At 50.1% G+C, this 17,202-nt stretch overlaps 1 protein-coding gene across 1 annotated transcript in view; it reads right to left on the reverse strand.

Annotated features, from left to right (window-relative positions):
- Nucleotides 1-4,444: 4,444 nt before the first annotated feature.
- Atp1a1 (ATPase Na+/K+ transporting subunit alpha 1) overlaps nucleotides 4,445-17,202 on the reverse strand; it is a 28,938-nt gene continuing 16,180 nt past the window's right edge. Inside the window, exons 11-23 of the mRNA XM_050157500.1 lie at nucleotides 15,704-15,838; nucleotides 15,014-15,206; nucleotides 13,569-13,744; nucleotides 12,257-12,393; nucleotides 11,179-11,329; nucleotides 10,129-10,297; nucleotides 9,858-10,012; nucleotides 9,318-9,441; nucleotides 7,936-8,081; nucleotides 7,689-7,819; nucleotides 7,140-7,241; nucleotides 5,149-5,240; nucleotides 4,445-4,800 (exon numbers count right to left, since the gene is read on the reverse strand). Of these exons, the coding sequence (XP_050013457.1) occupies nucleotides 4,772-4,800; nucleotides 5,149-5,240; nucleotides 7,140-7,241; nucleotides 7,689-7,819; nucleotides 7,936-8,081; nucleotides 9,318-9,441; nucleotides 9,858-10,012; nucleotides 10,129-10,297; nucleotides 11,179-11,329; nucleotides 12,257-12,393; nucleotides 13,569-13,744; nucleotides 15,014-15,206; nucleotides 15,704-15,838 (1,740 nt within the window). The 3' untranslated portion in view covers nucleotides 4,445-4,771. The remainder of the gene's footprint in view (nucleotides 4,801-5,148; nucleotides 5,241-7,139; nucleotides 7,242-7,688; nucleotides 7,820-7,935; nucleotides 8,082-9,317; nucleotides 9,442-9,857; nucleotides 10,013-10,128; nucleotides 10,298-11,178; nucleotides 11,330-12,256; nucleotides 12,394-13,568; nucleotides 13,745-15,013; nucleotides 15,207-15,703; nucleotides 15,839-17,202) is intronic.

The raw sequence follows: 17,202 nt of genomic DNA on the forward strand, positions 1-17,202 counted from the left end.
GGCAGGGACAGCTGCTCAATGGACGCTGGTTCCCTTCCCCCATTAGTGCCAGTGCTGTGGAATGGAAGTGGGTGGGGTGTTGGGGACTGTGGACCCCCAGATCCTGAATTTCCTGTGAATTACTGCCTGCCAGAGTAAACACTTATTTTCCTGTGCCTGTAGCTGCTCTGAGCACGAGGCACTCAGGAGTTCCTGATGGCACGGGAGTAGTTTCTGGTGGGCTAGCAGCTGAGAGTTAGGGCTTGGCCGTTAGTCAAGGAGAGCCTATATAAGCTGCCCTGGAACACATAAAGGAGCATTCTTGGGGCATTCTCGGCGTTCTTGTTTCAAGGATGACCTGTGTCTCTGTGTGTGTGTATTTCAATCTTCAAGTCCTTGCCTGACTTGCAACCCATCCAGTAATGTAGACTATGTATGCTACAGGCATAGTACCATAGTACCCGTAGTACAGGTGCTGCAGGACCGCAGTACATGTAGTAGTATGGACGCTACAGTGGGGGGACACATACACGGGGGCAAAGACCTGACATTGAGGCTTCCACTGTTCTGGTGAGGGAGATACTCGCAGAGGCGACACTTCCCATAGGAAAGGGAGAGAGCTGTTTCGGGGCAGCGGTGGAGTCATACCCTTCCTGTCTGTCCTGCCACTCCAGGAAAGGTTTTCAACCCTTGCCTTCAGTTTTAAATGGAGCTATTATTCATACTAGAAAAAGATTCTTCGCATATTGAGCGGCCTCTTTAGACATTTCTGCTTTTCTACCCACAGATTAACTGTACTGAGTCACAGCCCTAAACGCAGAAAGGAAAGGGAAGGAGGGGGCAGAGGGGGCAGGCAAGAGGAGAGAGGAAGGGACCTCCGCTCTGTGAACGACCAGGTTTTGCTTTTTTTAATTTTATTTAATTTTATTTTTTAAGATCCTACCATTACCAGTTATGGCAACAACAGAACAAAACTTTACCCTCTCTCTCTGCTAGGGAACAGTCATCCTCTGTAACCTGTCGGAAGTACCAGTCCTGCCAGGGTCATTGGGAAGCCCGGGCCAAGGCACACTGCCCCTGAGTCCCACGGGAGAGGCCAACTAAGCTGTTCCCGGATTGCAGCTGCCTGCCTTCCTCTTTCCCAGCTACGCAAGTCGCAGCCTGAGCACTCAGCTCCTGGGGGCAAATTCATTTGAGTGACTGTTCAACAGCCTGTGCTCAGTTTCCAAGAAACTTTCCGAGCTCTGGCCCTAAAGCCAGCTCTAACCTCCCCTGCGCTTTGTTTTTCATAAAAGCACTACCCTTCTCTCTCCCCGACTGTCCAGGGTAAGGGTTGGGGAGACGGACTTGTCAGCGCTGGTCAGCCACCTCAGATCTCTGAACCTGGGGTTGTTTTTGTTTGTTTCACTAGCCAATGTTATTACTTAGAACACGGCCTGGCCTGTGAGAAGTGTATCTATAGGAAGCATACAGGAGTTCCACCATACAGGAGCACCACACTTCCCCCCAGCTTTATCTTTAGAGAAATGGGGTTGAGGGAACTTTTATCTAACTCTTATGAAGACCCAGGCACTTGCCAAGCCCTTTCTGCAGTTTGCTTCATCTTTACAAAAGCCTTGCTAGGAAGGTGTAATTGGCTGTTGCTCCTTGTAGGTAGAGGCTTCAAGAGCCCGGGACTTGCTGTGATCGAAAGCTGAGAAGCCAACTTCTCGGTGCCTGCTCAGATATCCTCCCCCTGCCCCAGATGTACAGGAGAGGGAAACAACACTTAAAACTCTTTCCTTCCTAGAGGAGTGTGTGTGTGTGTGTGTGTGTGTGTGTGTGTGTGTGTATGTCCCCAACAGGAGGCCCTGTCCCAGTGGACATCACAGCATGTTGTGTCTCAGGTTTGCACCTCAGAGTAGTCACAGAATGGTTGGGAGAAAAGACACCCCCCTCCCCCACTTGCCCTTTGTCTTTGCTTCTGGACAAAGGTCTTCACCCTTCTCTATGAGTAGAGAGTACTGGTCATTGCATGGCACTTCCTTGGTGAGGCGCGGAGCTGAGCACAGAGCGCAGTGGCGACTACAAATTGGGAACCGTGGTTCGAATTGGGGATGAGCACAAGTCAGCTGTCCAGTGGGCCATCCCAAACCTGCTGGACTTCTTACAGGAGATAGCCAAACAGTCCACAGCACTTTGGAACCCAGGCCAGTCCAGGGTCCACCGACGCCTCTACATCTTTTGGTAGATGCTGTCTTCTTAATGACTTTTACCTATCTAGTTCTAGGCACTGCTCATTCTCAAACTCTAATGTCAAACTTCAGTGTTGAGAGGCGGGACCCTCCATCACAGGCTGGTGGCAACTAGGCCACAGATCAGGTAGGGAAGCTCTTCCCTTTGAGATAGTGACTCCAGTGTGCCTCCAATTTAAAATCAGGGCTGCTTAGGCATTGTGCGCATGTGATCTATGTAATACTATACAGTCTTGCATAATAAATAACTTGGACAAGTCATGAGAGAAAAGTGCTACAATGCACTTTTATATACGTATAAATACACATATACACAAATATACTTGCACACACATACACACACATAAATAAGGAGTCATTCAATCAACAGCCATACCTGAATCTGGGCTACCGGAAGACACAAAGCCTGTGTCCTCAGCCACCTTGTTGGAGCCCACACCCTGGTGATTGCCTCAGCATGGGGGGGGAAGAGGTCTCTATAGCTCCAGGTTGTTGACTTGGGCAGCAGTGATGGATGGCGTCACTGTCCAGAGAGAGCACATTCGACAGGGTTGCCTTTCAGGATTAAGATTCAGGAGAACTATCTCATTTAAAGCAAGCGGAAATGTGGCCTGAAACCTTAGGGAACACTGCAAAGGGTGGTCAGGGCAGGTTCAAATGCAAGTCTGTAGGGAACAGTTGTCTGGTCACTGAGGTCACCCTTAGCTGTTTCTGTGATGTCCCAGAGAGAGTCCTGATTGGCTCCCGCAGTGTAAAGAGGGAGGGCTGATAGCCTGGCAATTCTTTTCACAAGGATGGTTAGCCCTACCTGCTAGGACACTTGCTTGGCCGGAACCGCAGGCGACTTAGCTTCTTTTGTTTTTTCTATTTGGCTATGGCTCATCCAATGCCAAGTGCGTGTGAAACAAGAGGGCAGAGAGGTCCTGGTGGACTAGGATGGAGGCTCAGGAGAACGTCTCCCTTGAAGGTATTTCCCAAATTAAAACAGCACAGAGGCTGACCAGCAGCAAGCTGTCCTTCCAGAAAAGGCCCAAGGTATCAGGCTGACTCAAATCTGGAAATAGCAGTGACCTTCATCATCATAGTGTACTCTCACGGACCAACACCCAGGAGTGACAGAAAGCAGACACACAAAGGGTCAAGGTTGGGACAGAAAGGCCTGTGGCAGTCTAAGCACACAGGGAGGACTTGTTCCTGGCAGTCACCCTAGAGACTCCCAGCAGCCCTTGCCCAGAGCCCTCTAATCCCAGGGTCTTCTGCTTGCTTCATCCCAGTTTCCATGCTGGGTTGAGACTTCTCTTGTTGCATATGTCTTGCTTGCATCATTCAGCAAAGAGTTCAAGGTAGGAGACAGACCAAGATGCCCCCTTCCCCACCAGTCTTGAAGCTCTGGTGGTAGCTAGCAGTGGGGAAAATGAGGCATTTGCTTCCCCATACACAAGTCAGAGCAGTCCAGAAACATGTCTGACGGATTAAGGCCTCTCAGAAAAGCACACATCATCTGGCAGATGATGGCCACCATTTGGAACTAGAGGTGAGCCAGCTTGTCATATTTCCTGGGAAGTGGCGGTGACAGCCAGAGTGCCATTAACAACCCTGCTTAGGAGTCAAGGCCCTTGAAAGCAGGGATGCTGTTCCACATGACCCTGAAACACCCGGAACCGGTCATCTTTCCCTCAAGGCCTCGTGGCATGGAGTCACTTCCTGAACTGCTGCTGCTGGCTTAGGGAGGACTCCACAGACTCAGCACCAGAGCACATAGGCCAGACAGCCGTGTGGGCTTTCCCTCTTAGATAAACTGGGCCTGAGGTTCTCGGAGCTCTGCTGGATGTACAGGGCAAGCAGAAGGCCTGAGGGACTGAGAGCTGCGTAGGCCTCAGCTAACTGAGGACAGGAAATCACTCAGTGAAGTGTCCCTGCTAAGCAGCCAAGAACCAAGAACAGGTGGCGCTGTAGCTACAATAACCAGACAGTGCCTAGGAGAATTGGACAGGGAAGCTCGTGCATCCAAAGAAGGGGCAGTTTCCTCTCGGCCCCAGGCTCTCAGATGTGGGTGTCAGTCACCTGGGGAGCTTATTAACCATACTGTCAGCCTCGTCAGGGCTGGGCTGCCTTTCCTAACAAGCCCCGGGAGAACGAGCTGCTGGCCTGGGGATCCACACGTGGAAACACACACACTGCTCATCAGCACAACCACTGGACCCAAGGAACGACAAGGACACAAGGCCAAGTTCCATTATAATAGCCATCTTTATTTGTAAAAATCCAGATATAAAACGTAATCTTTCAGTCTTTCCAGGTTTTCCTTTTTTACAAAAACAAAAAAGGCACATATAAACCTTCCCCACTGTCGTTCCTGTACAGGGTGTTTTCAGGCAGCCCTCCCCCCGCCCCCCGTTACAGCTACATGCTTCATTCCAGGACGTCTGGCTCCCCACATGCTTTGGTGCTTTCCTACCAGGGTAGAGTTCCGAGCTCCAAGACTTGAAGTACACAAAGGGGGGGTGGGGGTGGGTGCAGTGTGCGGCATGGTGCTCCATGGCGTGCAGGGCAGTGGGCTAGTAGTAGGTCTCCTTCTCCACCCAGCCTAAGAGAGAGGGAGAGAGAGACACGTACAGTGAGTCTGCTTTCGGGAAAAACCAGGACAGGGACCCCTTAAATCCTTAGGGATTGTGTGTGTGTGAGTGTGCAAAGTGTGTGCACGCGTGTGTGTGTGTGCGCGCGTGCGCACACGTGCGCGTCTGAGATCTCAGTTGTAGCAAATTAGCTCTCTCTAGGAAAACTGTGTTATTATTAGGTTTATGCCAAGATTTCTTTACATTATGTTTGGTTCTTACTTTTTAAAGTCTTAAAAACTATAATCTGTAAGGGCCTTAATTTGGTTCTCAATGTGGAAGGCACGGCTGTGAACTGCCGCAGAGGAGGCCTCACTTACCGCCAGGGCGCCGTCTGATGATGAGCTTCCGCACTTCGTCATACACGAAGATGAGGAGGGAGTAGGGGAAGGCACAGAACCACCACGTAGGTCTGCAAGTAAAATCAGGCATCAAGTTAGACACACGAACCAGTTCACAGGAAGACAGAGAGAGCGCACGTCTCCAAATGATGAGGGAACCATCAGCTGACTCGCCACCCTGAGCTATGGGGTCATTTACAGGCTGCGCTTCATGAAGGAAGCCCAACAGCTTCCCCAAGAACCGGGTGGAGCCGACTGTACTTTCTGCTGACAATCTGGGAGTGACCAAACATTTTCTTTCTTCCTTTCCCAAAGTCCTTAAGCTCTCAAGTGCATTTGTCTCCTGCCCTGGCATTCGCAGACAAAGAACCACCAGTGTGGGTCAAAGCCAGTTTATTCAGACCCTAACCTTGCTCTCCAGCCCTGGAATCTGGGAGTACTAGCTGCGTTTTGAGTTCCCAGACCTGGGGACTAAGAAGTAGAGCCCCAACAGACAAGAAAGGTCTTCAAGAGGCCTGGAAAGGTTGCCACCCGGTCGAGACGGGCTCCCAGCAGGCACCAGGCTTCCTTGACTACGGGCTCCTGGGTAAACAAAAGAGGAAGCCCTGCCCTGCCAGCTTTGCCGTCTTGCCTTCCTATATGCCTTAAGAGGAGCAGGAGCACCAACCAAATCGAGTAGAAGTTGTCAGAAGCAAGTGAGGTCACAAAAGGTCCCAAGTGCCTGGAAAGTGGCAAAGTCCTGAGGCTCTACTCCTCACTGGCACTTCCCAGCTAGCTGTTCAGAAACCTGTGACCTCTTCTTCCCTCCCCCCATTCAGCAAGGCTCAGGCCAATGTAATCCAACCTGGGCATTTCTTACATCTGATGTTCTGCAGGCTACTATGGAACCTGATATAAAAACAGCAAGCCAACAAAGAGATATGAGAGGCCAGGATCAGGAGGGCAAGAGCACATGGAGATAACTCCAAGGACTTCAGCCCCAAAGACTATTGGGTGTGTTGGGTTGGGTGGGAGCATCCTTACCAAAGACATAAGCAGAGAGGGTAATAGTGAAGCGGCTACCATGGACTTGGACAGGCCATGAGACACACCCTGGATGCCAGTCTCACCTTGCACCATAGACTATGCCTGCATACATCTGATGTGACCAAAGGGTACTGATTCAAAGATGAGATCAGTGGAGGGAAGTGTTGGCACGAGGCCAGTGTGAGAGATGGTCCAGATGAGTGTGAGCAATGGCAGGAGTGGGTGGAACGCAAGAGACTGATGCTCTCAAAGGCTCTTGTGTTGGAAGAGCGCCATGTTCTGCAGCTCAACATGATTAATCAAGTTGTAGCTGCTCAACCTCAACCATCACTGGACAGCGGCAAACACATGTGGAAGTTTCCACCGGCTGTCAGACTTCTTGGTGAACCCTGCTCGTTAAGAACTGAGGCCTAAGAAAAGCACAAAGTCATTCTCTACATTGAAGGCCGGTCTGCTTCTGAACACAGAATGACTTGGATCGACTTTCTAACTGCTCAGTTCCACCCACGACTGACTGAGTGGGAGGGCAAAGGAACCCCGGATCCTCTCCAAACTCCTTTGGAAGCCTCCAGGAAGGTGAAGGGGTGACACAAGACTTGGGCAAGCAAACAGGACCTGAGCCTGAGCCTTCAAAGTCCAGAACAGCTCTAAGGACAGCTGGACAGTGACAGCAGAGGACCTGAAGGCTCAACAGTTTGCTGTTGAGCAGTTTCAAGAAACCAGAGCTTGTGCAGTATCACCTTGGGCCAAATCCTCGGCCCTGGCAGGTCTCTATCTGCTGTCTGGTTTACTGGTGGATCTGGCTTTCCTGCCTTCCAGTACAGAGGAACTCTTACACACACCAGTCAGAAGCCCAAGCGAGAATAGGCGCTCATACACGGCACGAGGGGAAAAGCCACATAAACTATGACTGCACCTTTTGGAATGCAAGAGGCCCAACTTACTTGAGGGGATACATCCTAAGGGCAGCGCCCATCCCAGGGCAGTAGGACAGGAAAGCAGCAAGGGCCGTCTCTTCAAAGAGGCCAAATATTAAGATCTTGTTCCTAAAATTCAAGGGAGACCAAAGTTTACACGTTGCAAATAAATACAGATTTCTCCTTTAATGCTATGTGTGTGTGTGTGGGGGGGGGCAGATCAGCACCTAAATTGTCAGCTTTCAGCAAGATCTGATGGGTCGGATGGGGAGGGCTGAGCATTCTACTCTGGGTGTGTCCAGCATTCTGACATTGCAACATCTTGTCATCTACAAAGAGACTGAGAACTGCAGGTGGGGGGAGGATTGAGAAAAAAAAAAAAACCTAAAAACTCTTTAAGTAAACTTGAACTTTTGGTTGGGCTCTATTCACAGGTATCTTGAGTTTGATTCAGGCTGGACACGTCTGATGGAGAGTCCAGGAACTTGGGCATGGGTGTCAGATGTTTGGCTTATTGTGAAGATGCATTTATAAATAAATTACCAGGTCCTTTTTTCTGTGCCCTTCACAACTTACTTCATCCCCTGCTGGAAGACAGAGTTCCTTCTGGTCTTGCAGATGACCAAGTCAGCCCACTGCACCACCACAATACTGACGAAGAAGGCCGTATGGCAGGTGAACTCCACTATCTTCCTCTGCTCGTAGGTCTGGAAGGGGAAGCAGGTGCCTTAGACCTGGCTCTTCCCCCACACAGTTGGTGGCAGCGCTGCCAGTCCTCAGGGCTGGAGGAGCACTGGCTTCCATCCCAGTAAACAGTACTTACCCACTGCTGCCCATAGCTGTCTTCCACATCGTTGATCCAGCGGTCATCCCAGGTCTCTCGGATGCCCAGCAGGTGAAAGGGGAGGAAACCGTTCTCGGCCAGAATCACAAAGTAAGTGAAGAAGCCTCCCAGGGCCTGGATCATACCTGTGTTAGAAAAACCACCTGAGTGCTAGCCCTCACCCACGGCCCCCCTCTTCAGCCCATCACCCCAGCAGCCCCAGGGCATTGAGGGCAGAAGTGGGGGTGGGTTTTCTGGATCACTGATTGATTAGGGCACAGCACAAGAAGACATGCCAGCCACTGTCTCTTGTGGGCCGAGGGCTGGGAGGGAGCATGTTGGGCACATTGGGCTCAAGGCCCCTCTACTCTCTGAGAGTTGGCAAACAGAGGTCTTCCTTCTCTCGCCGCCTGTTGCTTTCGTCAGGGCACAAACCTTACAAGAAATCAGCTTTCTTGCTTTCTAATCAAAAAAAAAAATTCATGGTTTCTCTCCTATTTCAAGACTTCCACACATTGCCACTTTGCTAGCCCCTGAGACATCTTCTGACCACTCCTTTCCTCCTGTCGCCCAATCAAGACAAGACACCCCAAGTTCTCCAGAGCAGAGCCATCTTTCTCTCAAAACTACATCTCCCTCAAAGATGTGAGACACTCTCCGCTGCTCTGTGACCAGTAGTTATCTCATGGAAGTTGGTCATAATTTCTGTAAGATGCTAATCCATGTTACCCCTCCCAGGTGTTCACAGGCCTAACTGATAACAAGATCAAGTCACTTATGGTGGCTTCTTTATGCTCTTTTGAAGGAGAAAGGCATTAAAAGTGAGGGTGTTTGTATTTTCTGTCCCCCAGATCGGATGGCTGGCCACGCTGCTGGAGCAGAAACCAATGAGAGATGAGGGTAGGGAGAACCATCATTTGGAGAGGACCCACTGAGCAAACTTTTGGTGTCAAATCCCCCATCCCAATGAGACAGAGGAGCTTGATCCCTTCTCCTACCACCACGGAGAGCTGCCTGAGTTGAGGAGTGCAGAGCCAGGCACCTGATACCACAGGGCTCCGCGAGGAAGGCTGCTCCCAGTAAAGAGTAGAGTTTTCCCCAAAACCACCAGTTCTCCCACGGCAGAGAGACTCCAGTCTGGTCCCCATCTCCCTTCACTGCACACTCAGAATCGAACCCAGGGCCTGACTCTATGGCTGCACTACCTCCTCATCTGTGGCTCTCCAGTCTGAACCCTGTCACAGCTCATCCCAGACAGAAAATATCCCCTCAGCCCCGCCCCCCCCCCCCCCCCCCCCCCCCCCCCCCCCCCCCCCAAAAACCCCCCCCCCCCCCCCCCCCCCCCCCCCCCAGTGACTGTTCCACAGAGGGGCAAGGCTCACCAATCTGCCCATAGGCCATGCTGATCAGACGCTCATTCACAAGTTTGTCGGTTTTGGGATTTCTGGGCTGTCTCTTCATGATGTCGCTCTCGGCCTGTTCATAGGCCAGGGAGATGGCGGGAACCTGGGGGAGGTAAGAAGGAGAGGTGAGTAGGTATTAAAATTCTTGCTCCCTCTTAAAGAAAAAGGAAAAAAAAAAAGATTTGTGAGTGCATGTTGAGCGGGAGGCCTGGCAGGCGCTCTTGACCACTGAGCAATCTATCTAGTCCCTTGGCCTCTTTTTTTTTTTTCCAAATGGTTTTTTTTGCTGCTGTTTGTAAGCACATGGAACACACTATTAGGGAATCCAGTGTTTTTTTTGAGTAAATGGATACAAAAGTGAGACTTCTTTTCTGCTAAGTCAATGTGGACAACTGTCCTGATGACAACCGGCACTGAGCCAATGATGCCACAGCCCTACAGGTCCCGGGAACAATGGAAGCTGGCAGCAGCACATGCGGACATGTTACCACCACATGTGTGGCCATGACACTCACGTACCATGTCAGTGCCCAAGTCAATGCAGAGGATGGTCACAGTCCCCAGGGGCAGTGGAATGTTTGCAATAATAAATATCAGGAAGGGGGTGATTTCTGGAATGTTACTGGTGAGGGTGTAAGCGATGGATTTCTTCAAGTTATCAAAGATCAGACGACCTAGAAAGGAAGACATTTTTATTGTACGGCTGAGGAGACGGGCTGACAAGAAACTGAAAGCAAGAGTCAAGGCGCCCTGCCTGCCTGTTGGGGAGGCCCCCCAGAAGTGCTCTCACCTTCCTCCACTCCAGTCACGATGGAGGCGAAGTTGTCATCCAGGAGAATCATGTCAGCAGCTTGCTTGGACACATCTGAGCCCACGATCCCCATGGCAACCCCAATATCTGCTTTTTTCAAAGCCGGAGAGTCATTGACACCATCCCCCGTGACGGCCACGATGGCACCCTGCCCAGAGAAGGAGGAGAGGGTTAATAAAGCCCCATTTCTTTGCAGGGATGAAAGGAAGGGAGAGGCAGTCAGCAGATTATAGCTCCCTTCCTAGCTCACGGAGGCTGCACGGAGTTTGGGAACTATCCTGTCCCAGGGCTCACACAGGTCCCACCCACAACGACAAGCATATTCTCCCTATTTAACCTGGACTACTTGGTGGAGTGACCCTGGTAAGTGGCCCTGGGTAAGTCCCATTCTTGCAGGTACAATAATGGTTATAAGTTAGGGAAGGGTTTCCTGGAAACCTCCACTTCCACTGAAGACACTAGGACCCCATCCTGCTGCTCCTGGAGACTCCACTGAGGCTTAGCTCCGGGCTACACTATGGACAGGCCCCAGGCTTCTATCACCACATCACGGCTGAGTCACTCTTCCTATGCCTGGAACTCTCTGCCACACAGACACAAAGAGCCTGTTCTCTCTCTCCACTTTGCTCTGCTGTCACTGGACCTGGGGACCCGGACCCGGGCCCCGACCCTTGCAGCTCACTGACCTGCTGCTGGACCTGGGGACCTGGGCCCTGACCCTTGCAGCTCACTGACCTGCCTCTGGACCTGGGGACCCGGGCCCCGACCCTTGCAGCTCACTGACCTGCTGCTGGACCTGGGGACCCGGGCCCCGACCCTTGCAGCTCACTGACCTGCCTCTGGACCTGGGGACCCGGGCCCTGACCCTTGCAGCTCACTGACCTGCTGCTGGACCTGGGGGCCTGGGCCCTGACCCTTGCAGCTCACTGACCTGCTGCTGGACCTGGGGGCCTGGGCCCTGACCCTTGCAGCTCACTGACCTGCTGCTGGACCTGGGGACCCGGGCCCCGACTCTTGCAGCTCACTGACCTGTCTCTGGCAGCCCTCCACGATGATGAGCTTCTGCTGAGGAGAGGTCCTGGCAAACACGATCTCTGTGTGGTACCGCAAAATGTCATCCAGCTCCTCAGAGGTCATGTCCTTCAAGTCACTTCCGTGTACCACACAGGCCTTGGCATCTCTAGAATTGGGACCGGGAAAGTAACCAAGGTCACCATCCATTCACACAGCACCTCAGAAACAGAACCAAGCCCCAAAGGACTTCCCTGTCCCTTAAGAGCTGGTTTCATTCAGGATTTGCAGACTGGCACATAGCTCGCCCACTCAAGACTCACAGCCACCTGTGGCGGGCCTGCTTCCCACTCCCCCCTCCCCATCTCTATCAGACAGACTGAAATAACACCGACACGCTTTTAGAAACAGCAGAGCTGAGAAAAACCTCTCCTAACCCAAATTAGGGAGAGAAAGCCATAGACCGGTAACAGAATGAAGACAAAACTAATGTGGCTCAGCTATCTGCTTTTTAATTGTGTGTGTACACATACATACATGTGCATGATGTGTCTACACAGGAATGCATGCCAAGCCACACATGTGAAGATCAGAGAGCAACATCTTGCAATTGTTTGTCCTTCTACCTGCATACGTGCTACGGGTATCAAACTCAGTATGAGGATAGAATGGCAAATACCTTCACCCTGAGCCACCTCACTGGCCTTCTATTACCCGTTTCACTTTAATGCTATTTCTCATCCTTACTGTCTAAGTTATCTGATCAATTGTCCTTTCTCATTTAATTTTCTCCAAGTGGACCCAGAAACCGACTGGACACTAATAGTCCAGTGGCTAACAGCTTTGGACCAGAAGCTAGTTCAGACTATTTATTATCTGACTTCTCCAGTTCTAGGCACCCCAAACACTTCTGAGCCTCCACTTCCAAGTTCTTCATGACATCACTGTAACAAGCACCCCGAAGAGCAAGTTCCACGTGGGTTAGTGTGGCTGTCTCCCTCTGAACAACAAGGTCACATTCTGATAGCACAGGTGCATGCCAAGAAACCAAGCAGTCCAGAGCCGAGAAGAAACTGTATTTCAGATCCTGCTGTACCTGGGGTTCACCTGGTTCACGGGAATGTTGAGGCGGGCAGCAATGTCTTCCACAGTTTCATTGCCTTCCGAGATGATACCCACACCCTTGGCAATGGCTTTGGCTGTGATTGGATGGTCTCCTGTGACCATGATGACCTGAAACAGGAAATTGGACAATATGCATCAACTCACCAGAAATTATAAACATGTATTTAAGAAAAGAAACCACAGCCCCAAACCAAGATTCTATGACACCTGATCACATCATATTGCATAAATCACATCTTTTTACAGAAACATAAAAATCCAATTTACTAAGGCAAAGGTGTGTCTAGGTAAAAGTGTGTATAGGCAAAGGTGTGTATAGATAAAGGTGTGTATACTGCTGGTTAGTACTCCATACTCACACAATTCTGAAGGAGAACAGTTAGAGAATTTAATTGTGTTTACATGAGTCTGTGTCAGGAGGTGAGGGAGAGCACAGTGCAGGAGTCCTGGGAAGCCAGAGGCATCAGATCCCCTGGAGCCTGAGGCACAGCTGGCTCTGAGCTGCATGATGTGGGGTGCTGGGAACCACGTTCAGCTCCCATGCAAGAGCAGTAAGACCTCTTTACCACTAAGTCATGTCCCCTGCCCATGTTCCTACTTGTTTTAACATTTAGAAAAATAGCCTTTAAAAGAAACAAAGTACTGGGAGAATCATTTCTTTCTTTCTTTTTTTAAAAAATATTTATTATGTATACAATATTCTGTCTGTGTGTATGCCTGCAGGCCAGAAGATGGCACCAGACCCCATTACAGATGGTTGTGAGCCACCATGTGGTTGCTGGGAATTAAACTCAGGACGTTTGGTAGAGCAGGCAACGCTCTTAACCTCTGAGCCATCTCTCCAGCCCTAGGGAGAATCATTTCTATCAAGCTTCTCAATGAAGTATTTTTGTAAGCGTGAAACAGTGGAAACAACACAGTAAACACAATACAATATTGAGCCCAGAAAAGACAGAGAACAAGTCACCGAAAAGTCGGTTGAGAACACTAGGGATGCACCATCCACTGCATTTCCAAATTTAAACCTCCTTTTTTTTTTTTGACTTTTCTTTTACATCATTTGTTTCCTTTTACCAAAAGTAAGGTGCTTTCCACCCCCACCCCCAACTTCACATCTGTTCTTTATCCAGAACTTTAATAGTGTCTGATTCTTCAGGGCTGCACCCAAAGCTTTGGAGATGAGAAACTGACAGGGACGGCAAAAGAGAAAGTAGCTGCCTCGATCTGGGGAAACAGTCACTGGTAGGGAACTGTGACAGAACCATGAAACACTTAGGCCCTACCTTAATTCCAGCGCTGCGGCACTTGCCCACAGCATCGGGGACAGCAGCTCGAGGAGGGTCGATCATGGAGATAAGACCCACAAAGCAGAGGTTATCCACAGGGAAATTGACTTCATCAGTGTCAAACTGGAAGCCTTCCGGGAACTGTTCATCAGGCAGAAGGAGGTGGCAGAAACCTGCAAAAGACGGCAGGGCACCCATGAGGGTTCCAGTGGTGTAGGCAGTGAGGGACCACTGCAGACCATCATCCCTGCAAAGGGCACCCACGAGGGTTCCAGTGCTGTAGACAGTGAGGGACCACTGAGCCCATTATCCACCCTGACTGCCTTGAGCAGGATGTTTCATGTGGAAGAGTCTAGTTTATGAATAATACAGAGTCAGTGAAACAAAACAAAAATGGCTGAAGGACAGAATCCACAAGGAAGAACTATCAAGGAACAGGAATATTCCACATGGAGAAACACTGGACTGACAAGACTAGTTTTAGTAGCAGCCCATCAGGCCGCCCAGCGCCTATGATTATCTGGTAAACTGAGGGCATCTCTTCCTATCTAGTCACGTGTTGCTGAGTGCCAACATGGGCATTCATAGGAGCTGCTCTGAAGATGAACGCAGAGCAGACATCCTGCTGGAACTGCACCGTCTGCTTGTATCACTCCTGCCTCTGCCTTCAGGACCGTGTGATGCTCAGTGTGGAATAAGAAGTGCTATGCAGGCTCAAGAAGACTGCATCCTTCTTTCTTGGGGTTGGCGAGAGCCAAAAGGTAAAATGACTTCAGAGAGGATGGTAATTAATCTTTCATTTGGGCAGACAAGGGAGAGAAACATTGCCTCTATGGGTTAGCTTTTCAGAAAGGGTGTGTGACCCAGAGAAATCGACCAAGCGATCGGTTCTCAATTATCCTACCAGAAAGAATCAATAATGGATTTGTAGCTATCAACACATAAAATACTGTGAGTGCCACTTGCCCAAATACATTGAAGAGTGGGCAAAATGGATTTCTAAGCCTCAAGAGCTGTCAGCTACAATAGCCAGGAAGGATCCTGGCTTTTAGTTTGCTGCTGGTCTTATGAGTGGAGTGGTCAAGTCCCATGGGCCATGCACAGTCATCCCAGGCACACCAAAAATTAACAGATTTTAACTAAGCTTACAGACCATGGCCATAACAAAGAGGTCAGATTTATAAAGCCCCTACTCCCACCCCACATCCAGAACTGACCATCACGAGGCCATGGGTCTAAGTACAGGTCAGTAGCAAATCAGCAAGACTCCATCTCCCAATATAACCACTATGCCTCCACCACACATTGATTTAAACAATATAAGCCAAAAAAGAAAAAAAAAAAAAAAGGCAGCAGCAGCAGCAGCCAGATAGCCCCAGAAAGAACTAGAAGAATGTCCAGAGGACACAGAGATAGGTGACTGCCGTGGCTGTCTTGCATACCTAGCACACGCTCTCCAAGGCCTCCGAGTTCCAGGTAGGCATTCTGGAAGGCGTCTTTCAGCTCATCGTCCAGTGGCTGCTCCTTGCCGTGGAGGAGGATGGAGCTGCAGCGGTCCAGGATCCTTTCTGGGGCACCCTTCATCACCAGTAGGTGTTTAGGCTCGGACGTGTTTGGGTTCTTGTGAATGGACAACTGTGAAGGTTATTTAGGAAGAATCATTAGGTGGGTGCATGTGGCAGTCCAGGCTCTCCTAACCAGCCAAGAAAAGCCAGTATAATATTTACAGGCTAGTATAACAAGCTAAGGTCTCCTTTCTGAACCCGTTAAATATCTCATGATACAGGATGCATGCTACAGACGAGAAAAAGAAGCGAGCATTGCACTGTGTCTAAGTTCACGTGTGAACAGGCATCTTCTGTAAGCATGCTCACAGAGGCAAACCTCCAGAACTCTTGGAGAACCAAGATGTTGGCTACTGCTTGTGTACCCAGATTCTCCCTCCCCTTTTAAGTCCCCAACTCCAAGGTCCCCAACAGCACCCAGAGAGAGGCTTCATTTCTCCTATGATATTCAAGTAAAAGGAGACTTTCAAATTTAAAGGGAGACCTTGTAGAGCCTGAGTGGAGAGCACCTCTTCCTCTAGCTCACCTCCCCCAGCCTGCCCCGTGTGGCGGCCCAGATCTACACACCTGGTACTTGTTGGTGGAGTTGAAGGGAATCTCCACTATCTTGGCATATTTCTCCCGCATCTCCATCACGGAGCCACAGCAGACCTCAATGCACTTTAAGAGCGCCGACTCGGAGGCGTCTCCGGCGACTGCCCGCTGGGAACAGAGAGACAGCGCCTGTTAATGCCCAGGCCAGGCTGATTCACAAGGCATCGCTGGGAACCAGAAAGAACTCTGGATGGACTCCAGTCTCCTCCGTGGCAGAGAAAACAGGTGGAGGAGAGACCCAGGCGCCTCAGGCAAATCTAAACTCCAGCCCCACCCACCTCAGCTTCAGGTGAACGCCCGGCTGCCAGCACACCCTCCTAACCTGCTCAGTCTATTTTCAAGCTAAAAAGCCTCACAGTCAACACTTCTATTCACAACTGAACATTGCTGGCTCTAAGTATGGAAAAAAAAAAAAAGCCACCCTAACGCAAACACTCTACTATCATTCATTGGCCCAGACTTTAAAGTTAAATGGCTCAGAGTTCAGAGCTAGGCAAACTGTGTCAAGGGCAAAGCAAAAGGTTCCGTGCTCTTAACCTAATTCAGTTGTAGAAAAAACAAACCACCTGGGCTGACTGACTCTCACAGCTCTGGCGGTAGCACGGTCAGCTGGCATTTCAGTGGCTGTCTTCACTTTGGGGACACACACCTATGCTTTCCACGATCTGCTTGCTCTGTCACGCAGCTATCTTGTCCTCCTAAGCAGTTCTACCTGTAACCAACTTCTACGCAGGTGAACAGTTTAGACCTCTGACGCGAAAGCCTGGACCCTCAGGTGAGCAAAGGGACACACAAGGACAGCAAGCCTGGGTAAGAAGAGTGGTGGTGGTGGTGGCGATCACTTTTAAGAAAAAAGAAAAGGCCTATTGAACAGACCGAAGTTACTCCTAGAAACCTTGCTACGGAGGGGTTAGTAATGCTATTGACATAGCTCAGTTGGTTACCCAAATATTTCAAACACCTCTTGAAAAATCGCCTTAGTTTTTTTTTTTTTTTTGGTCAGGAAAGATAAAAAAATGCCTCCTTTGAGGTAAGGCAAAGCACAAAGCAGCCATCTTCAGTGTGACTCCCAAGACAAAGAGCATCACGTTTTAAACCAGTTTCAACCCAACGCCAAGCAAACTGCCTTCCAAGAACGAGCAAAACCTAGCCTCACAGGAGAAGCCACCTCAGACTCATCCGAGCTGTACTTGCTTTGGCAACTGCGTTTATACAGAGAACCCCACAGGCAAACAGCTTCGCGGAGGACAGATGGAGCCCAGGGAGCCCCACACAGCTCCTTGACATCTGTAACCCACGGTCCTTCAGGAACGGCACTGTCACAGACTCCGTGAGCATTCCAGAAGGCCGAGACTGTGCTCGATCTTATTTTTGCATCATTAGTAAGCAAGCTAAGGACAAGTGAGATAAGGGAAATACCTGAGCTATTTTAGGCACACAAGTGGCCTAAGGGATTTGCTGCAATCTAGTGT

This window comes from Alexandromys fortis, unplaced genomic scaffold, assembly GCF_014885135.2.
Source record: "Alexandromys fortis isolate MF-2015 unplaced genomic scaffold, M_Fortis_MF-2015_v1.1 scaffold_78, whole genome shotgun sequence".
Taxonomy (NCBI): Eukaryota; Metazoa; Chordata; class Mammalia; order Rodentia; family Cricetidae; genus Alexandromys; species Alexandromys fortis.